The sequence below is a fragment of the Sus scrofa genome, chromosome 17, assembly GCF_000003025.6.
Source record: "Sus scrofa isolate TJ Tabasco breed Duroc chromosome 17, Sscrofa11.1, whole genome shotgun sequence".
Lineage (NCBI taxonomy): Eukaryota > Metazoa > Chordata > Mammalia > Artiodactyla > Suidae > Sus > Sus scrofa.
The window spans coordinates 4,957,678-4,980,616 of NC_010459.5; the positions used below are offsets into that span (position 1 = coordinate 4,957,678).

General features: G+C 37.6%; 1 protein-coding gene across 5 annotated transcripts in view; it reads left to right on the plus strand.

Annotated features, from left to right (window-relative positions):
* The window catches only part of VPS37A (VPS37A, ESCRT-I subunit), a 65,211-nt gene that overhangs the window by 8,046 nt on the left and 34,226 nt on the right, over nt 1–22,939 (plus strand). For 3 of the 5 annotated variants that reach the window (XR_002340085.1, XM_021078071.1, XM_021078070.1), the window contains exons 2-10: nt 2,621–2,650; nt 5,334–5,408; nt 7,500–7,614; nt 8,342–8,442; nt 11,622–11,847; nt 13,260–13,330; nt 16,235–16,362; nt 16,445–16,503; nt 22,575–22,643. Coding sequence is in view for 3 of the 5 variants with exons in the window: in XM_021078071.1 (XP_020933730.1) it covers nt 2,621–2,650; nt 5,334–5,408; nt 7,500–7,614; nt 8,342–8,442; nt 11,622–11,847; nt 13,260–13,330; nt 16,235–16,362; nt 16,445–16,503; nt 22,575–22,643 (874 nt within the window). In the remaining 2 variants the exon portion in view is untranslated. The remainder of the gene's footprint in view (nt 1–2,620; nt 2,651–5,333; nt 5,409–7,499; nt 7,615–8,341; nt 8,443–11,621; nt 11,848–13,259; nt 13,331–16,234; nt 16,363–16,444; nt 16,504–22,574; nt 22,644–22,939) is intronic. The other 2 variants (XR_002340086.1, XM_005672644.3) reach the window with 1 other exon arrangement.

Sequence of the window (22,939 nt, forward strand, 5' to 3'; positions counted from 1 at the left end):
CCTCCCTCCATGCTCTGATTTGCATTGACTTGGTTCAAAGGCTTGAAGGACCTTCAGACTGCTCCTGCTTTGCATTGGCCTGATATTTTGGGTTGTCATTAGTTCCTGTATTTATTTTCTTTTTTTTAACCCTTATTTCTTAAATCTAATCCCATATCATTTTATCATTCAAAGATTCCTCAAGGTTTCTTGTTTATGGTACTACTTGCTTTCCGACACTGTTATAGATTTGCTTTTTAAAAGCCAGTTTTGATATTTCCTGGAGATTTAGATGGGAAAGGGGAATTGCCTAACCTCCATCTGCCATCTTTATCTAAGCATCTGAACCCGTTATTGGAAAGGATCAACTAAAACCCTTCCTCAAATTACCGAACACTGTGGGAAATGCATGACATTAGTATCTTTTATTGATCTTTTTTAGTCCCTTGACTTTCTCTTTGTGCTGTGTGCCCTAGCAGAGCAAAGACCATACATTTCCATCTCTGTATTTCCATTTCCTTGTAAGATGCTGGATATATGGTAGCTGTTCAGTTGAATCTGGTCTTAGTTATGAAATTTAAGTTTACACAAAATACAAAGCTACGATATAAATGGTTGTTCTACAAAAGGAATCTTTTAGCCCTAACTAGTGCCTGTCTTGCACTTCAAGTTTCTTTATAGTTTTAGAGACTATCAAGGAAATGAGGATTTTAGTTAATCACACATTCTGACAGTTACCTGTTGTTTTTGTTTTGTTTTGTCTTTTTGCTATTTCTTGGGCCGCTCCCACGGCATATGGAGGTTCCCAGGCTAGGGGTCGAATCGGAGCTGTAGCCACCGGCCTACGCCAGAGCCACGGCAACGCGGGATCCGAGCCGTGTCTGCAACCTACACCACAGCTCACGGCAACGCCGGATTATTAACCCACTGAGCAAGGACAGGGACCGAACCCGCAACCTCATGGTTCCTAGTCGGATTCGGATTCGTCAACCACTGCGCCACGACGGGAACTCCAAGTTACCGCTTGTTTAAGCTTCCTTTTGTCCCAAGCATATTCAGAGTCACTGAGGTAAATCTATAGTAATTCACTTCTTCAGAGATATAGCAAATAAAAGTTATTAATGGAAGGCCATTTAAATTTTCTCTTGTGATGTGAGTATTACTTTAAAATGTGTGTGTTTATATCCAAAGAATACTACCTGTCAGTGTAAAGATATGGCTATAAGAATGTTTATCAGAGCATAATTTATAGTAGTAAAAATTGGAAACAATCTAAATAACTAATAGTACAGAATAGGTTAAACAATATTCTACAACTTTATGCAGCCATTTAAATATATTTTAAAATAACATTGATTTGGGAAAGTAATTTTTTTCAATGAGAATGACTTAGTTTTGTAACTTTTTTTTTAAATAGAAAAGGAAATCAGTATTATATTTGTGATGAAGATTCAGGGAATACTTCTTGTTTTAATTAAGTAAAACAACTGTCTGCCATTTTGTCTAATTTAGCTAGTTTCCTAGCTAATGGGAAGAAAAGGTTTTCCTTGACTCTCTTAGGGTCCCTCACTGGGTCTGAAAATGAAACTGGCAAGGACATATTAACAGGAAAAAAGCTACAAATTTAATTAATTAAATTTAATCAGTTTACATAACATGGGGGCCTTCAAAAGGAAATGAAGATTCAAAGAAACAGACATGGTATTTTATGCTAGGTTTGATGAAGAGTGGACAGTTGTGGAGGAATGTGAAGGGTTAGGGAGTATGGAGCAGACCTTGGAGATACCGTGGGTTCAGTTCCAGGCCACCTCAATAAAGCAGATATCACATTAAAGAGAGTCACATGAGTTTTTTGGTTTCTCAGTACATGTGAAGGTTATGTTTACCCTATATGGTTGTCTGTTAAGTGTGCGATAGAATTATGTCTAAAAGACAGTGTATGTATCATAATTAAAAATATTTTATCTCGGAGTTCCCATCCCATTGTGGCTCAGTGGTTAACGAACCCAACTAGCATCCATGAGGACACAGGTTCAATCCCTGGCCTCTCTCAGTGGGTTAAGGATCCAGTGTTCCTGTGTGGTGTAGGTCGCAGACATAGCTCAGGTCCCTCGTTGCTGTGGCTCTGGCATAGGCTGGCAGCTACAGCTCCAATTGGACCCCTAGCCTGGGAACCTCCATATTGCTGTGGGCGTGGCCCTAAAGAAGAAGACAAACAAAAAAATATTTTATTGCTAAAAAATGCTAACCATCATCTGAGCTTTCAGTGAGTTGCAATCTTTCTGCTGGGGGAGGGTTTGACATATTGTGAGAATTGCCAGTGTGTGACCCAGAGACATGAAGTTAGCAAATGCTATTGGAAAAATGGCACCAATAGATTTACTCTATGCAGGGTTGCTGCATCCTCCAATTTGTAAAAAGGCAGTATCTGTGAAGCAGAATAAAGCAAATTATGCTTGTAATTGTAGTAAACTACAGCAGGGAGTGTGTGGTTGGGGAGTGGATAGTGGACAATGATGGCATAGCAAGGTTGGTTTGTTGGAATTTTTCTTGGTGTCCCTATGCCTTCTGAGATAAGGATGATCCTTTCCTCTTGGGATAGGGAGAGCACCTCTTAATGAAGTTTTATGATCTGTTTCAGGGAAGAAGTGTTGGGAGGGGCAGGAAGGAGGTCAGTAACTTTCCTGTTTCTGCTTTTTTCTCATACTCCTTCGGCTTAAAATATTCAAGATACCAAGGTGCCGCCTTTGTGGGTAGCATGTCCTGAACCCCATCAATTCCCATGATTAACCTGGTCTTTTGGAATTTGCTGATTATGTGTTCAGGTCTCATTAATATTATAAATATTACCTTCAGCTATTTTTGATACCTCATGTGTGGAGGAAACTTGTCAAGAATTTTAATAAATGTCAGAAATATAATTATGGGGACAATAAATTGAACACTTACAGCAAGTGATTTAAGTGAAAATTATTTTAACCAAATTCACTTTGTTTTCTATAAAAATACTGTCTGAAAAACTTATTTAAAACTTTAATACTACAAAGTTAGGCTCCAACTTAGATGCATGTTTTACATGCTTACTTAATAATGGCTAACATGGAGTTCCCTCTTGGCACATCAGGTTAGGTATCCATCTTTGTCACTGCTGTGGCATGGGTTGGTTCCCGGCCCAGGAACTTGCCAATGCCGTGGGCTCGGCCGAAAGAAAAAAAAAAAAAAAGTTAACATATGTTGAATAATTATTATATTATGTAGAGGGCTTTAACATGCTTTATTTATCTCACTTATTCTAATAACTCTTTTAGGTTGATGAGTATTTTAACATCCCCATTTACCATTTGAAAAATAAGGCTTAGGCAGACTAAATAAATTGCCCATGATCACACAAGTAAATGGTAGAGAGAGTATTTGAACCTAGGAACCTAATTTAAGAGATCATGCTCTTAATCACGAAGATGCTCTACTTGGCTTTGAACTGGTGGACGCCTTTGTGATCAGTGTTTTCTTGAAACATTGACATTGTAGGGTCCTAAAATAATGTAGAGGGATAAAAAATTTAAGCCATTTTATTGATTATATAATGTTCATACAGCTGAGAAGGCTGTCAGTATCCTAATCCAAACCTGATCCCCAAAGAGAAACCTTCATAAAAATTGTATTAGTTCTGGGAGTTTCTGCCGTGGCTCAGCAGGTTATGAAACCAACTAGTATTCATGAGGACTCGGGTTCAATCCCCAGCCTCGCTTAGTGGGTTAAGGATCCAGCATTGCTGTGAGCTGTGGCATAGGGCACAGATGCAGCTTGTATCCTGCATTCCTGTGGCTGCGTGGCAGCCTGGCAGTTGCAGCTCCGATTCAACCCCTAACCTGGGAACTTACATATGCCGCAGTTGCAGTCCTAAAAAGAAAACAAATTGTGTTAGTCCTAATGTTGACTATATTCTTGAGTATTTTCTCAAGCATTTCTTCAATCATAATCCCACTCCATGGGATGTCAGAGAAGACATGTACAGTTTCTTCATAACTCCATGCCAACACTTTTGACCCTTTCAGGTTACCTGAAATTTACATATTTGAGAGGCTAGGTTTTTATCAGAAGACTATAAAATGCCATAGCCCCCAAAATGAGGAAAATAAGAGGTTTTCTAAAGCTACTATTGAAGTAATGAAAAGAACAAAAAGTAAATTATGTAACTGCTAGATCTCTCAAAGGTATTCATGTTGAAAAGATTTCATGTATAGGAATATTAGGCTTCCTCTCAACCTTAACTCATTAATATTTTACTTAATGATTTTCCCTTTAGAGATATTATGAATGTTGGTTAGAATTCCAAGTGAACCCCCAAAAGATTTGGTTGGGAGATTAAAACTGAAATACTTTCATGCCTGCAATTAAAAATAAAATAAAATTCTGAATGTAAAGTGTTAAAATATAAAGAACTTATATTAGTTGGCAGTTACATTTAGCTGCTAGTAGCAGACTCCCAATATAGTGACTTAAACAAAATAAAATTTTTTTTTACTCTTGATTCAAGAAATTCACTTTGACAATTCCATAATCATCAAGGACTCAAGTTACTACCTCCTGCTTAGCTCTCCCTAGTGTATGGCTTCCATTCTTAGGGACGTTCATGGTCCAGTAGAGCTTTTAAAGTCCAGCTGTCAGGTCTAGGTAGGAAAGGCAAATGGACTCATACTATATTTTTTGTTCCCCTTTAAATTAAGATGCTTTTCTAGAAATTTCTCTACTCAACTTCCCTATATTTTATTGTCTGGAACTTAAGTCTATAGCAACAACTTACTGCAAGAAAAGCTCGAACACTGCTACTCAGAATAAAATCAGGCTTCTCTTACTTAGGAAGAAGAAGTATATTTGGTTTTGAAAAGCAGCCAGCAGTTGTCATAAGACTGTAGGAGACGTCTCATCCAGATTTCTAAGTGTAAGCCCTTAAGGCCCAGCCTTCCCCAGCTGTCTGTATAGGTGGTTAGTGGCAGAGCTATAATCAGAGCCCAAATGCCCTGCTGACCTCTTAACCAGAGGGTTCACAATTGCCTCTATTAATGATGAATTAGATAAAGTGGTCATAAATCAGTCTAGAGTTTTTCTTTGCCTTTTTACTTCACCATCTAAATTCCCCTCTCATCCCACCCATTATCTCAAAATAGTATTGCCTGCTTATTTGATAAACTTTTCTGTCATCATTTCCCCCTCAAGATACAAGTTATGTGTGGCTATCTAGATTCTGTGATTAAAATAGTCTTTGCAGACTTTTAAAAAATTTAGTACTTGTTTTTCTCATTACTAGTTTTTTAACTTTAGATAAATTTTTTTTCTCAAATTTTCTCCTACAGTATAGCTGAAATACAGAAAGATGTGGAATACAGGTTGCCATTCACCGTAAACAACTTGACAATTAACATTAATATGTAAGTAGAATTGTATCCTATTTTTTCATGTAGTCGGTCTTTAAAAATTTATTATTTTTGTTATCTGTTATTAAAAGTTGAAAGTGAACTTATGTCCTTTTGCAGTAACTACAATTTATTAAACTTACACAATTTCGTGAAACAAAATATTTTAAAGCCATCATTTTAATATATATGGCTATAAGAAACTATAAAAGAGGAAATTTAATAAAAAATGTAATAATAATAATCCTTAGTACTATAATCCTTTATTGATTTGCGCTAAAGTCTTAGCTGGAGGTAAGCTGAAAGTAAGAATGATAGTGACAATCAAAGGATCACATATGGAAAACCACTAGAAGGTGTATTCACCTTTACATCAGAAACAAGTTAAAATACTAAAGAAAAAGTTAAAAATGCAATCATTAGATTACTAAGTTATCAAGAGGAAAGGTTGGACAAAGTGATTGCTGAAGTACTCATTTAGCTTTAAGTGCAATTACTAGTCTTTAGCATAAAAATTATGGAATTACCTCAGATTGCATCAGGTAGCTGGCTGCTAGAGTGAGTGTTTGGGTGAGGTAAAAAGGCACTTAACTTGAACACAGGAATCATGCTTGTTCATTCCCATTTCCTCATTGCCTAGTGTGTTGTCTGCACATAGGAGGCCTTATTAAATTCTAGTTGAATGATGAATTAAAGCATGAATATAATAGTGCCAACCATAATGCTCTGTTACCTTGATAATTGGCAGCTTTTTGAATCTTGTCAGCAGTCCTGTAAATTGGAGCAAATTATAGACAGGTGGGTAGCGAATAGTATAGTCAGGCTCGAAACCCAGTTTGGCTGAGCTCCAAGGGTCATTCCTTGCCTTTTTTACCAAACTAGTTTAACATCTTCAACCGTATAAATGAAGTAGTTGTATCTCTCATCTCTTGCCCTAGCTCGAGCTAAGTAGGAGAGGCCAGTTTTCTTCTGGACAGTGCTGCCAAAAAATAATCTTCTGAGCCAGAAGGGGAACAGAGAGGTAGTTTAAAATGACATATTTGTCTGAATTTTAGAAACTTGGAAAACAAAGTTCCATATATAGTAAAATCTCATTTTTAAAAAAACTTCACTCCTTAAGAGTTCCCTGGTGGTGCAGCAGGTTAAGGATCTGCTGTGGTATGGGTTTGATTCCTGGCCCAGGAACGTCCACATGCCATAGGCAGAGCCAGAGAGAATAAAAAACAAAAGAAAATTCATAAAGACCTCACTCCCTAATTTTAAATTTGTAGTAGTTCCCCCAGAAGTTAAGATTTTTACTCTTATTCTTTTTTTGTATTGAGAATTTACTGTTCCTTACTTGAAACCATGTGATTGACCTCAAAGTTGGGAAAGATGTGTTAATCGAGATATTTTGAAAGAGTGCCGTATAGAACCAAAGCATGATGACAGCTACAGTGTTCCAATCCTGGTTCTTTCCATAGTATCCACTCTTTAAAAATCCAATACATCGCGAAATAATTTCTTGGCAGCATTTCAAAAGTAGGAAAACCACAAAAAAATTATATGGCCAGAACCTGTGATCCAGTAAATAAGCAGACTGGATTATATGGTTCACCTGATTTTAAAAATACCTGATCTAATTTTTAGCTGAGATTTTGGATAGTTTGGTATATTGCATTTGAAAGCAATTAATTGGTGTGGTGTGAAAAATAGTCTGTAACTCAGGGTGTCCTTATTCCACATTAAGAAGATTTTACAGGAGTTCCCTTTGTGACTCAGTGGTTAACGAACCCGACTAGGATCTATGAGGATGCAGGTTCGATCCCTGGCCTTGCTCAGTGAGTTAAGGATCCAGTATTGCTGTGAGCTATGGTGTAGGTCGCAGATGTGGCTCAGATCCTGTGTTGCTGTGGCTGAGGTGTAGGCCAGCGGCTGTAGCTCCAATTTGACCCCTGGCCTGGAAACCTCCGTATGCCTTGGGTTCAGCCCTAAAAATAAATAAAGATAAAATAAAAAATAATCCAAATGAAAGTATAAAAATGTGTTTTTAAGTGATTTTGTTTTAGGATTATGCCTATATAATATTTGTTGTTTTTGTTTTTGAATCTGACCTATCTTTACCAGATTGCTCCCTCCACAATTTCCTCAGGAAAAACCAGTGATCAGCGTTTATCCACCAGTACGACATCACTTAGTGGATAAACAAGGAGTGTATGTTACCTCTCCGTTAATAAACAATGTATGTATATGGTGTAATTTATTTCAGAAGTTTTTACTATATTTAATAGATAATTCCAAATTGAAGGTTATTTGTTTTTTCAGTGGTGAGGATCTGTTAATGTTAGAACTTTGATTCATAGTAAATCTTTCATAGTTATTAGAGATAAAATTCAAATATGCCTTAAATTTCTTATGATAGGTATATGATTGATTAACATGAGGGACTGTAACTTAAATGTGCTCTCAGTATTTACCTTTGAACCGTCAAATTATTGTAAGTAGTGAAATGTGGAAATATATCAGATCCACTATTGACTAAATAAACTTTTAACCTGATTTATGGTCTTGGTAAGAAAATATTATAAGTTGTGGATTGCTAATGTATTCAATTGACAACACTACCCTTTGCTTTTCATTTAATTCTTGACTTGCAAAATGAATTTAAGATTAAGTTTTACAGGAGTTCCTGTCGTGGCTCAGCAGTAACGAACCCAACTGGTATCCGTGAGGATGCAGGTTCAGTCTGTGGCCTTACTCAGTGGGTTAAGGATCCAGCATTGCCATGGCTGTGGTGTAGGCCAGCAGCTGTAGCTCCAATTCAACCCCTAGCTTGGGAACTTCCATGTGCCGAGGGTTCAGCCCTAAAAAGATGTTTTAAAAAAGATTGTTTTACAATTATCCTAATGAGACTTTATAATCTTTTTCCAAAAGTGATTCTGATCACTGTATATTACTGTTACTTTTAGTTTACAATGCACTCAGATCTTGGGAAAATTATTCAGAGTCTCTTGGATGAGTTTTGGAAGAATCCTCCAGTTTTAGCTCCCGCTTCAACAGCATTTCCATAGTAAGTATGTTTCTAACAAATTAAATGTTTATAACAAAATAACAAATGTAAATTTGCATATACATTTATTTTAAGTAATCAAAATTATTTTAAAAATTCGTATAATGTTAAAAGACACTCCTCTGCTTTTCACATTTGCTACCTTTACACAAATGCATTCATACTTTTCAGAGGCAACTATGTTTTATTTTTTTAGCTTCTTATCTAATACTTACCTTCATCTTTTTGAATAATGTATACATACTGCAGTCTCTTGATTCTTTCATTTTAGATACTATCTATTGGCTTCCTGTTGTGATTTTTGGGGATTTTAGTTCTTTATCAGATAAATTACTTATCTTCATTAAGGTGTTTTTTTCTGAGATTTTATCTTGTACTTTGATTTGGAACATGTTTCTTTATTTCTTCTTTTTGCTTGACTCTGCTCAAGATAACAGTCTCCTCTCCCAGTTTTGAGGGCAGGACTAGGAGATGAACCTTATCATTCAACCCTGCATTGGCTCTTGGCTGTCTCTCAAGCCTTCATGATTGTCCAAGCAGCCTATCATATTCTTAATGGCTCCCAGGAGTTGAGGGTGTGCCAGGACCCATCATTACCTCAAAGGGGAAGATCTCATCACCTAGATTTAGGCTGATTAGAAGCAAGACCCTCAGGCAGCAGCTTTTATGTATGGAAATATATACAGTTTTGTGGGGCCCCAAGCTGAAGTCCTGCTGGCGACCAAAGCCAGATGATGAGAATGCAAAGATGGTGTCCACCTGCCTAGGTTCTCTGAGGTGCCTCCGTAGGTCTCTACAGGGGTTCAGTACCTGAGGCCCACCTCTCAGGCCGAAGCTCCAGGATAAGCAAAGAGGCCTCTTTCAGCTTAAGACTATGGATATATTTGAGTCTATCGTCTGTGCAGTGCCCAGGTATGGTAGCCTGCCAAGAACTGCTTATAATTGTTATGGTCCCACAGGACCCAGGAATCTAAGCCCCCTGGCCATTAGAGCCAGGTTAGCAAGGGTGGCAGCCATAAAAACCAGAGTACCAAATGTAAAACCAGGACCCCAGATGCGTGTAATATCACCCCTCTGAGACATGCTGGCATTCTGGAACATTACAGAGGGAGAGCTGGAATTTAGCAGAGCCCCCCTCTGCGGTCTGCGGAAGGATTCCCTTCAGCACTTTGAGTTATGTTTAATGAAAAGCCTACCCCTCAGGCTGCAGCTATGATGTTAAGCTAATAGGCCTCTTTTACAAAAAGACGGATCTCCTTTTACCTGTTGCTTTGCCTTGGGGTGGTAGCTGATTAATAACTCTTTCTCCATTGGTTATTATCTATGAGACCTGAGTCTAAGCCCCACTGGCTGTCTGATCCAGGCAGTGTCGTGGTGTCCTCTGGTGGCAGCTGCAAGAATCGGCAGCAGACAAGGGTATAAGCTCCATTCCCTGCAATAGTGGTGAGCTAGAGTGAGGCGGAGGGAGAGTGCAGAGATAACATCCACCAGCCTCCATCTCCATGGGGGCCTAGATGTTAAAGCTCCTAGACAAGCAAAGAGACCTCTTTCACAGAAAGAGTGGGGTGTGCTTCAGTCTGCTGTCTGTGCACTGTCCTGGGAGTCATACTCTACCAAGAACTGTCTCTGATTGTTTCAGTCCCATGGGACCCAGGAATATAAACCTTCCTGGCATCCAGAGCCAAGCAGTCAAGTGATATTCCCTGGGGAGCAGCTGTGAAACAGGGCACAAGAACACACAGAAGAACTTCCCTCCAGGAGATACTGGCTCTCTGGAGCACAGCAGATAGGAAGCAGAATGTTACTCCCTACCCTCCATCCCCAGAAAGTATCCCAACAGGCCCCAAATGAATGTTAAATTAGATGTCTGCCCCCTCAGGCTAATGCTTTACGATTAGATTAGCGAAAGAGCCTCTTTGCTGTTAAGGCTAGGTCCTCTCCTGCCCTGGGTCCTGGGGCCAGGGAGTCTGAGCAAATGAGCCCTTTCAGAGCTGTCCTTAGTTTGCTATAGCTTTGTGAGTCTCATGGATGTGAGCTCTTTTGGTCTTCAGAGAGCTGCTGAACACCAAATTGAATGCTTTTGGAGCCTGTTTCTAAAGTTCGGAACCAACCTTTAACTCCCCAGGGAGGAGCTCTGGGTTTTGCGTTTTCTCCATGTTGTAGGTTGTCCTGCTGAGGGTGGGGTTTGTGGTGAGACTGTCAGTGTCTAAGCCTCTCCTACGAGCTTAGATGTTTTCTTCCTGTTTGCCCAGTGTGTACAAGTTGCTTAGCTAGTTAGGTTTTTTTCAGAGGAGATTTTCCATATGTAGATTGTTTCCGTGGGAAGAGGTGAATTCAGGATCCTTTGTATCAACATCTTGAACCAGAACCCAATATTTATTATCTTGCAAAAATAAATTATTTTACAATTATATCTTGAGTACGTACTGCTGTGCCAATTTTTCTAATATATATACTTGTTTTTTGGTTTTTGGTTTTTTTTTTTTTTGTCTTTTTGCCTTTTCTTAGGGCCGCTTCCCGCGGCATCTGGAGGTTCCCAGGCTAGGGGTCCAATCGGAGCTGTAGCCACCAGCCTACACCACAGCCACAGCAATGTGGGATCCGAGCCACATCTGTGACCCACACCACACACAGCTCATGGCAATGCCAGATCCTTAACCCACTGAGCAGGGGCAGGGATGGAACCCGCAACGTCATGGTTCCTAGTCGGATTCGTTAACTGCTGCGCCACGACGGGAACTCCTATGCTTGGTTTTTATATGCATCTTTTTTATGTTTTTGCCAGCTCATTTATACATTTAATTTTTCTTTGAAATTTTCTGGAAAAGGAGTCTTGACTTTCAGTTAGATTTTGCCAAATATAGTGAAAGCTACTAAACAACATCCACTTGAATAAATTTCCTGAGCTGTCTGTTCACTTCTAGTGTGATCAGTTGAATTGTATGTTTTCTAAAACATTTTCCTTTTTCATGGAAAGAAACCAAAATTCTTTTTTGTGGCGTGTTCATATTTTACCAATTTACATGCTATCTAATTCTCTTATATAGTTATAATAACTAATGGCACCTGCCATAAACAGATTCCATCTGTAATGCATAACCATTGTTATTTAGAACAATTCAGGAATTCTACAAATTTACCCCTAAATCTAATCTCATGTTTTGCCTCTTTCTCCTCAGCCTGTATGGTAACCCAAGTGGGATGCCTCCTTATGCTTCTCAGGGTTTTCCATTTCTTCCTCCATATCCGCCACAAGAAGCTAACAGGACTATCAGTTCTTTATCTGTTGCTGACACTGTTTCTTCTTCAACGACAAGTTATACAACAGCCAAACCTGCTGCTCCTTCATTTGGTGTCCTTTCAAATCTGCCATTGCCTGTTCCCACAACAGACACTTCAGCACCGGTTGGTATCTTCAGATATATGTATTTTGTACCCTTGCAGAATTCAGTCAACAAACATGACATGCCTCGTGTGCCAGCCTCTAAGAGCAAAAGATAAAAAGATTATAATGTCTTTCAGCTTAAGTAACCATTGTCAGGTGACCAGCAAATAATTAAATAATTGCAAATAAGTAGAGGAGATAGTCTAGAGTTAGAGCAGAGATATGGTTGAGGAAATGGTCAGTGCTCACAGGGACCAGTGTAGAGCTAGAAGAGATGGCTTTATAAAAGGTGCGATTCTGTTTTTTTATACCACTTTACCGTTGGTGCCTCAAACCATGCCTCATACATAAAGAAGTTATTCATTTAAAATGAGGCAGGGGAATGAATGAATAAATTCACATTTGAGCCCAAATTTTGATAGGTGGTGATAAATTTGCCAGAATGATAAAGTCATGTAAAGCATTCTGTGAAGAGGCCAGCGGCATTGACAAAAGCACAGAAGCATAAACCAGATGGCATATTTGTAGACTGCCTGTAATAGAGCTCTCTGGTTATCATATAGGACACAGGCAAAGACACAAGAAGTGATTGTGTAGGAGAAGCATATGTCAGATAGTAGAGGGCCTACCCTAGCATACTAAGGACTTTTAAACCAGTGTCACATTGGTTTAAAAAATTGTGTGTTCTTAAATTAAGCCAGTAACAACTGCCGTGTGGAATGTTACTAAGGGAAAGGCTAATTGTGCATTAAACATATTAAAGGGTTTTAAAAACTTCATTGTTAACCCTTAATGACTGTCACCCATAGTAATACTCAAATATTTAAAAACTTTATTAATTTTAGTGTTTGTAATAATTTAGAATATAGACCCAAGTAGACTTTGTTTTTCCAAAACCTTTCATCATTGTATTAGTGAATATTATGAATAAATTACAATTAATAGTGTAGATAAAATTACAAGAGAACTTTTCATGGGTCCTCAATTTTTAAGTCATCTGTAGTCAACAGTGGATACTCTATTCCTTATCTTACCCTACTATCTCATGGAACTTAGGTAACTATTCAGACTTTTCCCAATTTACTGATTTTTTCTATACTTAATGCCTTTCACTTGAGACAAACGTATTCTTATACATCAATGAAACCCACAGACAATTCTCTATATTTGTCAAAGAGAGACTTAGGAAATTTATTTTTACAACCATATACTTGCTCAAGAGCTTAACACAAGTCCCCATCAAAAAAAAAAAAAAAAAAAAAAAAAAAAAGGTAACCCTATAAAGACACTGAAAAAATAGAGTGAAGAAGGACAAAGATGAAGTCTGGTAATGAAAACAATTATGGGATGCAGTACATTAAAAATTACTTTTATAACCAAATAGCGGTCACAAAGACAGCTGGAATTTAATACCATTTCAAACTCTCTTTAGATAAGCCAAAATGGTTCTGGTTACAAGATGCCTGATGTCCCTGATGCATTTCCAGAACTCTCAGAACTAAGGTAAAAAAACTTGGAGAGTGATGTTGGTATTTGTTCTCTTTAATTTGTCTGTACAAACCATATAATCATTTTCATATCCATATTCAATAAAAAGATTTTTTAAATCTTCACTATTCCTGTATTGTGGCTGTCTTTGTGGGATGGTTTCATAAGTCAGTTTGTATTATAGGTTATATTTATTGAGTTACTAGTCTATACCCAGGGATTTTTCTAGATTAGGAAATGATGTAATAGTTACCAAGATAACAATATCTTTTCTCTCGTGTAGCTTACATTCTTGTGATCACAAACTATTTCTGAATACATTATTCTTAGAAATTTCAAAATATATCTTGACCTATTTTAGACCTTTCATTGTTCCTTTTGTAGACAAATTTGTATGTAGAGAAATAGATTAAAATTCTCATGGGGTAATAGGTGTTTTTACAAAGCTAAATTTTATTCAAATTTATGACAAGTGAATTTGTAATACTCAAGTATAAAGTATCATTTCTCATGAAACACTGCTCCTAAGATGCTCCATGAAAAAATTATTTTCGTGGCCAGTCAAATTTGGAAAAGTATTGCATCCTTTATACCACCACTGAAGGTTTACAGTAGTCATGAGGCTGTTACTACTAGACTACTGAATGCTATTTTAAATGCTGTACAATTCTGTTTATCTTTAGTGTATATCCTACCAGGAAAGTATAGCCAAATACTCATGAGAAATTATGTAGATAAGAAAAAAAAAAGTTTAGCTTTATTTGACCCAGTGTTTTGCAATCGTTTTTGGGAAATAGTGATTTATTATTTTCTGCTAATAGTGTTAATGAATTTTACATTATACCACATACGTGTTAAAGATTTATATGCAGTGTAATGTTTTCAGCAACCCCGTGAGGTAGGTATGATTATTGTTGCCATGTTATAGAGGATTCTCTTTTTATTCATCCTTTTTTCCTTTTTTTAAAAAAAAATTATGAAAATGCCAACAGTACACAAAAGGTGAACTTCTTTGCTCGTCTTCCAGATTTTTTCAAGAAGTACAGGTATAGGTCAGGATTATTTTAAAACAAGTCCCAAATATGAAATTGTTTTCATCCATATGTTCTTTGCTAAAATTCTCCACTAGGTAAAGACTTTTTCTTTGCCATAACCCTAAGCCACATCATCATTATACCTCATACTATTAGTAATTCTTTCATATTATATTATTTCCCCATTGTCTTAATAATTAAATCTTTTGGTTGATTTGAATCAGGGTTCAAAATAAGATCTACTTACTGCATTTGAATACTGTTACATTCCTTTTAATCATGAACCATTTCTCCCCACTTAATATGTACATGTATATGCACACAAACACTATAGACACACATGCATATATAAATATATATATAATATACATACACATATTCATACACATATATACATAACACATATAAAGACATATATGTGATACATATAAATTATACACATATTGTTAAATATTTAAGAAACTGGTTATTTGTCCTACAGAATTTCTCATACCCTGTTTTTTTCCTGATTACATCGTTGTGGTTCCATTGAAGATGTTCTTCTGCCTTCTCCTGATAGCTAGATCTATAGAGTTTTGGTTAGACTTAGGTTCAATTTTATCAAACCATTACATTGTACACCTTTAACTTACATAATGTTATATGTCAATTATCTCTCAAGAGAGCTAGGGAAAAGTTTAGGTTTAATTCTTTTGGCAAGAATATTTACGTCATAATTAATGCATATTTGATACTACATCACATAGGCAGCAGTAAAGCAATGATGTCAGGTTGCCCTGTTTGTGACATTAAGATTGAAACCTGTTGAAATGCTTGAAATCACTGACTATGCAGTATTTCATTAAGGGTTGTAAATATTACTTCCTACTGCCACAATTAGCCAGAAATCTATGAAGAACTTTACTAAATCAACCATTTAGTTATATTGAAATATACTTCAAACAAGAAAGGCAAGAAATGCTTTAATTTTTTCCTCTTATCAGTTTTCAGAATAATGAGTTGATGATAAGCTAGCTTCAAAGGTTCTGATAGGCAAAGGTTTTTGTTTTGTTTCTATAGTTGTTTTAAAATTATTATAAACTGATAGATTTTTAAAAATTTGTGTTTCAAACCATCGCAATCTCATTATTCTTTTTGATACTTAAATAGTTCTATCTTTAATCACTAGCAAACTCTGGCAAAACAAAGATGTCATGGGCTCATCATTAACATTTTTCCTCCCAAATCTGAAGCCGGATTCCTCTGAAAGGCATTTTTTCAAAATAGCAATACCAGTGAAGTAACAGTGCTAATGATTATTGAAAGAATAAGTTTTTATTCTTTTGTTTTTTATAGTTCTTTGTCTTTAGGATATTTGTTTTTTAATTACTTAATGCTTTTATATGGATCTATAGTCAAATGTGAAATATATGTTCAGAAAGTTTAGCTTCCTCCTCCCCATCCCACCCAGTTCCCTTTTTCACTCTCTGGATATTGACTTTTATTTTGGGATTAGCCTTCCATGATTGCTTTTTAAAAACATTTTGGTGAATATGTATACATACAGACATAGATACATGTATCTTTATTATGATAGCCACATACATATTAGCTAAATAGTTTCCGAGGTTAAAATTGGTAGGTCTATAGGGCTATTTACAAACTCTAGTCTTCATAGTCTATAGTGATTTGATACTGTGTTCAGAATTCTTTTTGTTCCATCATGGTTGATGTTTCATTTGCTTTTAAGTTTACAGTATACCTTCTTCTAAGTACATATAAAAATACATATATCAAAAATTATTTAAAATCCTGTCAGCTGAATAAAACTGAAAAATCATGAATCATCATCATGGAGAAAACTAGTTGATACTTATTAACATACTTTTTTCCATTGTGTTTCTAGTGTTTCACAACTTACAGATATGAATGAACAAGAGGAAGTATTACTAGAACAGTTTCTGACTTTGCCTCAACTAAAACAAATCATTACTGACAAGGATGACTTAGTAAAAAATATTGAGGAGCTAGCAAGTATGTCTCCCTTTACTTATTAAATTTTCTAAGAAAAAAATGTGATCTTTACCTAGAAATAAACCAGGAATTTATCTTACAGGAAAAAATCTCCTTTTGGAGCCCAGCTTAGAAGCCAAAAGGCAAAGTGTTTTAGATAAGGTGAGTTATCATTTTTGAGAAATCTATACAATTTTATTTATTTATTTATTTTTACTAATCAAATGAATTTATCACATCTGTAGTTGTATAATGATCATAACAATCCAATTTCACAGGATTTCCATCCCATAACCCAAGCACATCCCCCCACCCCCCAAACTGTCTCCTCCAGAAACCATAAGTTTTTCAGTGTCTGTGAGTCAGCATCTGTTCTGTAAAGAAGTTCAGTCTGTCCTTTTTTCAGATTCCACATGTCAGGGAAAGCATTTGATGTTGGTGTCCCATTGTATGGCTGACTTCACTTAGCATGATAATTTCTAGGTCCATCCATGTTGCTAAAAATGCCGTCATTTTATTCCTTTTAATGCCTGAGTAATATTCCATTGTGTATATGTACCACATCTTCTTGATCCACTCCTCTTTCAATGGACTCCTCTTTCAATTTAGGTTGTTTCCATGTCTGGGCTATTGCAAATAGTGCTGCAATGAACATTGGAGTACATGTGTCTTTTTGAGTCATGGTTTTCTCTGGATAGATGCCCAGGAGTGGCATTGCTGGATCAAATGGTAGTTGTGTGTTTAGTTCTCTGAGGAATCTCCATACTGTTTTCCACAGTGGTTACACCAATTTACAATCCCACCAGCAGTATACTAGGGTTCCTTTTTCTCCACACCCTAGAACTTACTGTTTCTAGACTTGTGGATGATGGCCATCTGGCTGGTGTAAGGTGGTACCTCAGAGTGGTTTTGATTTGCATTTCTCTAAGAATGAGTGACGTTGAACATCTTTTCATGTGTTTCTTGGCCATCTGTACGTCTTCTTTGGAGAACTGTCTGTTTAGATCTTCTGCCCATTTTTTGATAGGATTGTTTGTTTTTTTGGTATGGAGCTGCAGAAGCTGTTTGTAAATTTTGGAGATGAATCCCTTGTCAGTTGATTCACTTGCAAAGATTTTCTCCCATTCTGTGGGTTGTCTTTTCGTTTTGTTTAGGGTTTCCTTTGCTGTGCAGAAACTTTTCAGTTTGATTAGGTCCCATTTGTTTAGTTTTGTTTTTATTGTCAATACTCTAAGAGGTGGATCTGAGAAGATGTTGCTGTCATTTATGGCAGAGAGTGTTTGGTCTGTTTTCCTCTTAAGAGTTTGATAGTGTCTGGTCTTCTATCTAGGTCTTTAATCCATTTTGAGTTTATTTTTGTGTATGGTGTTAGGGAGTGTTCTAATTTCATCCTATTCCATGTGGCTATCCAGTTTTGCCAGCACCACTTATTGAACAAGCTGTCCTTTCTCCATTGTATATCCTTGCCTCTTTTGTCCTAGATGAGTTGACTCTAGGTGCCTGGGTTTAATTCTGGGCTTCCTATCCTGTTTCACTGATCTATTTTTCTTTATTTGTGCCGCTACTATTCGGTTTTGATGACTGTTGCTTTGTAGTATAGTCTGAAGTCTGGGAGCCTGATTCCTCCATCTCTGTCTTTCTTTTTCAGGATATCTTTGGCTCTTCTGGGTCTTTTGTGCTTCCAAACAAACTTTAAAATATTTTGTTCGAGTTGTGTGAAAAATGTCCTTGGTAATTTGATAGGGATTGCATTGAATCTGTAGATTGCCTTAGGTAGTATAGTCAAGAGGTGTTAACTCTTCTCTAAATGTTTGATATAATTTGCCTGTGAAGCCATCTGGTCCTGCACTTTTGTTTGTTGGAATTTTTTTATTTATTTATTTATTTTTTATTTTTTGTCTTTTTGGCATTTCTAGGGCCACTCACGCGGCATATGGAGGTTCCCAGGCTAGGGGTCTAATAGGAGCTGTAGCCGCCAGCCTATGCCAGAGCCACAGCAACGTGGGATCTGAGCAGCATCTGCAACCTACACCACAGCTCACATCAACGCTGGATCCTTAACCCACTGAGCAAGGCAGGGTTTGAACTCTGCAACCTCATGGTTCCTAGTTGGATTCATTAATCACTGACCCACGATGGGAACTCCTGTTGGAAGGTTTTTAATCACACTTTTAATTTCAGTTTTTGTGATGGGTCCATTCATCTTTTCTATTTCATCTTGATGTAATCTTGGAAAATTGTAGTTTTCTTAGAATATGTCCATTTCTTCTAGGTTTTCCATTTTATTGGCATATGGTTGCATATAGTAGTCTCTTATGATCCTTTATTCTGTGATGTCCATTGTTACTGCTCCTTTTTCATTTCTAATTTTATTGATTTGTGTCCTCTCTCTTTTTCTTGATGAGTCTGGCTAGGGGTTTATCAATTTTGTTGATCTTTTCAAAGAATCAGCTTTTTGTTTCATTGATCTTTTCTGTGGTTTTCTTTGTTTCTGTTTCATTGATTTCTGTTTTGATCTTTATGATTTCTTTCCTTCTACTCACTTTAGGTCTTGTCTCTTCTTCTCTCTTGAGCTGCTTTAGATGTAAAGTTAGCTTGTTTGAGCTTTTTCTTGTTTCGTGAGGTGGACTTGTATTGCTATAAACTTTCCTCTTAGAATGGCTTTTGCTGCATCCCATAGGTTTTGGAGTGTTTATCTTTGCTGTCATTTGCTTCTAGGTATTTTTTAATTGCCTGTTTGATTTCTTCAGTAATCCATTGGTTGCTTAGTAGCGTGTTGTTTGGTCTCCACGTGTTTGTGTTTTTTGCAGATTTTTTCTTGATGTTGATTTCCAGTCAGATAGTGGTGTGGTCAGAAAGGATGTTTGATATGATTTCAGTTTTCTTAAAGTTACCAAGGTTAGATGTGTAGCCCAGGATGTGATCCATCTTAGAGAATGTTCCATGTGCACTTGAGAAGAATGTGTATTCTATTACTTGTGGATGGAATGTCCTATAAATATCTATTAAGTCCATCTGGTTTAATGCTTCATTCAGAGCCTGTGTTTCCTTATTGATTTTCTTTCTGATTGATGTGTCCATTGCTGTAAGTGTGGTGTTAAAGTCCCCCACTATGATTGTGTTAAGGTTGCTTTGTCCTTTTAAGGTCGTTAGCAGTTTCCTTATATATTGTGGTGAACCTATGTTGGCTGCATAGATATTTATAATTATTATATCTTCTTGGATTGATCATTATGTAATGTCCTTCTTTGTCCCTTAAAATAGTCTTCATTTTGATGTGTGTTTTGTCTGATATGAGGATTGCTACTCCAGCTTTCTTTTGATTTCTGTTTGCATAGAATATTTTCTACCATCCTCTCACTTTCAATTTGTATGTGTCCCTAGAAGTGACGTGGGTCTCTTGAAGACAACATATATATGGATCTGGTTTGTGTATCCACTCAGCTAGTCTGTGTCTTTTGGTTGGGGCATTTAGTCCATTCACATTTTAGGTAATTTTTGATATGTATGTTCTTATTGCCATTTTATTAATTGCTTTGGATTTGTTTTGGTTGCTCTTTTTTCTTTCCTTCTTCTCTTGTTCTCTCCTCTTCTGGTTTGATGACTATCTTTATAGTGTTGTATTTGATTTTTCTTTGTGTATCAACTGTAGATTTTTGGTTTGCAGTTATTCTGAAGTTTTGATATAAGAGTCTATATATATATGAGATTGTTTTAAGTTGTTCTCTTAGTTGCAAGTTCATCTCCAGCGTCCTGCATTTGTACCCACCTCTTCTCATGATTTCTGATTTTGGTGGTATAATTGTGCATGGATGATTTCGTATCTTCACTGTATGTATACCTTTACTGGTGAGCCTTGTCATTTGTGGAATTTTTGTTTCCTGTTGCTGTCTTTTCTTTTCTGCCTAGAGAAATTTCTTTAGTATTTGTTGTAAGGCTGGTTTAGTGTTGCTGAATTCTCTCAGCTTTTGCTTATCTGTGAAGGTTTTGATGTCTCCTTCAAATCTGAATGAGAGCCTTGCTGGGTCGAGTAATCTTGGTTGGAGGTTTTTTCCTTTCATCACATTAAGTATATCATGCCATTCCCTCCTGGCCTTCAGAGTTTCTGGTGAAAAATCTGCTGATAACCTTATTGGGGTTCCCTTGTATGTTACTTTGTTTTTTTTCCCTAGCTGCTTTCAAGATTTTCTCTTTGTCTTTAATTTTGGTCAGTTTGATTAATATGTGTCTCGGTGTCTTCCTCCTTGGGTTTATTTTATATGGTTCTCGTTGTGCTTCCTGGATTTGAGTGAGTGATTCCTTTCCCATGTGAGGGAAGTTTTTGGCTATTATCTCTTGGAATATTTTTTCTGTCCCCTTCTCTCTCCCTTGTCCTTCTGGCACCCCTGTAATACGGATGTTGTTGTGTTTCGTGTTGCCCCAGAGTTCTCTGAGACTCTCTTCATTTGTTTTTGATCTTTTTTCTCTTTTCTGTTCTGCATCCGTAATTTCCACTAATCTGTCCTCCACCTCACTTATTCGTTCTTCTGCCTCCTGTATTCTGCTGTTAGCTGCTTCTAGTGCATTTTTGATTTCGGTTATTGTATTTTGCATCTCTTCTTGTTGAAGTTTTATCTCTTGTATCTCTTTGGTCAGTGTTTCCTGTAAGTTATCCATCTTTGCCTCCAGTTTATTTCCAATGTCTTGCATCATCTTCAGCATCAACAGTCTAAAGTCTTTTTCCTGGAGGCTGAGAATCTCCTGAACACTTAGCTGATTTTCTGGGATTTTTCCTTTCTTCCTCATCTGAGCTATAGTCCTCTGTCTTTTCATTTTTATAGGTTTTTGGTGTGGTGACCTTCTCATAGATAATGGAGCTGTAGCCTCTCTTACTTCTGGTGTCTACCCCCCTTGTGGCTGAAGTCAGTATGGGGGCTTGCTGTAGGCTTCATGATGGGAGGGGCTGATGTCTGCCCACTGGTAGGTGGGGCTGATTCTAATCCCTCTGGTGGGTGGGGCTTAGTCTCTGGATGGGATTAGAGTCAGCTGTGTGCCTGAAGGGTCTTTAGGTAGCCTGTTTACTGAGGGGTGTGGCCATGATCCCACCTGGATTGTTGTTTGCCCTGGGGCTTCTCAGGCTGACTGACAGGTGGGGCCAGATTTTCCCAAAATGGCCACCTCCAGAGAAAGGCAAGCTGCTGAACATTCCTGAGAGCTTTGCCTTCAATGTCCTTTCCTCACAAGACACATTCACCTTTGTTTTCCCAGGATGTCCTCTAAGAACTGCAGTCAGGTTTGACCTAGGTTCCTGTGGAGACCTCGCTCTTCCCTGGGACCCAGTGCACATGAAAGTCTGTGTGCGCCTTTTAAGAATGGGGTCTTGGAGTTCCCGTCGTGGCGCAGTGGTTAACGAATCCGACTAGGAACCATGAGGTTGCGGGTTCGGTCCCTGCCCTTGCTCAGTGGGTTAAGGATCCGGCGTTGCCGTGAGCTGTGGTGTAGGTCGCAGATGCAGCTCGGATCCCACGTTGCTGTGGCTCTGGCGTAGGCCGGTGGCTACAGCTCCGATTCAACCCCTAGCCTGGGAACCTCCATATGCCGCGGGAGCGGCCCAAGAAATAGCAACAACAACAACAACAAAAGACAAAAAAAACCAGAAAAGAATGGGGTCTCCATTTCCCCCAGTCCTGTGGAGCTCCTGCGCACAAGCCCCACTGGCCTTCAATGCCAGATGCTCCAGGGGCTCTTTCTCCCAGTGCCAGATCCCCGCATGTGTGGGTTTGATGTAGGGCTCAGAACTCTCACTCCTGTAGATGAGTCTCTGTGAACCAGTTAGTTTCCAGTCTGTGGGGCTTCCCATCCGGGGGATATGGGGTTGTTTATATCACGAAGTTGCCCCTCCTACCTCTTGATGTGTCCTCCTCTTTTTCTTCTGGAGTAGGATATCTTTTTTTAAGGTTTCCGGTCCATTTGGGTGAAGATTACTCAGCCTTTAGTTGTGAATTTTGTTGTTTTTAGGAGAGAAGTTGAGCTCCAGTCGTTCTTTTCTGCCATCCTAATCCCATCTCCTAGCTGGACATTCTTAATAGGACATAGGAAAGAGCATTGTGATTCCTTTGTGGTTCCTTTGTGGTTCCTTTGTGAATAATGGCATTCCAAACCCAAAAGATCATTATCATCTGTGGGTTCGCCTCCACGGGTTCCCTATACAATTTTAATATAGAATTAAACAGCATCTTTATTTTCTCTTTTAGTATGAATTACTTACACAAATGAAATCTACTTTTGAAAAGAAGATGCAGAGGCAGCATGAACTTAGTGAGGTAAGATTGTTTACCACACTTCCTTTACCTAAGAATTTTTAATTTCAATGTGCTTGTGCCACATTCTTACATTCATTATTATCAGAAAGCATATATTAAGTATCCGAGTTCATGAGGCATGATAAACAGCTCTCAGTTTTGACCCTTTGTCACCCATTTGTGCTTGTGCAAGAGCATTTGGTTCCAAAACAGAAAAATATAAAAAGCCCTATAAATAACTCTTCTGTGAGTGTTATTATAAAACCAGTTTAACTCTTCTTATAAAAGCTATGAACAAAATTTTAGACTCACTTGTA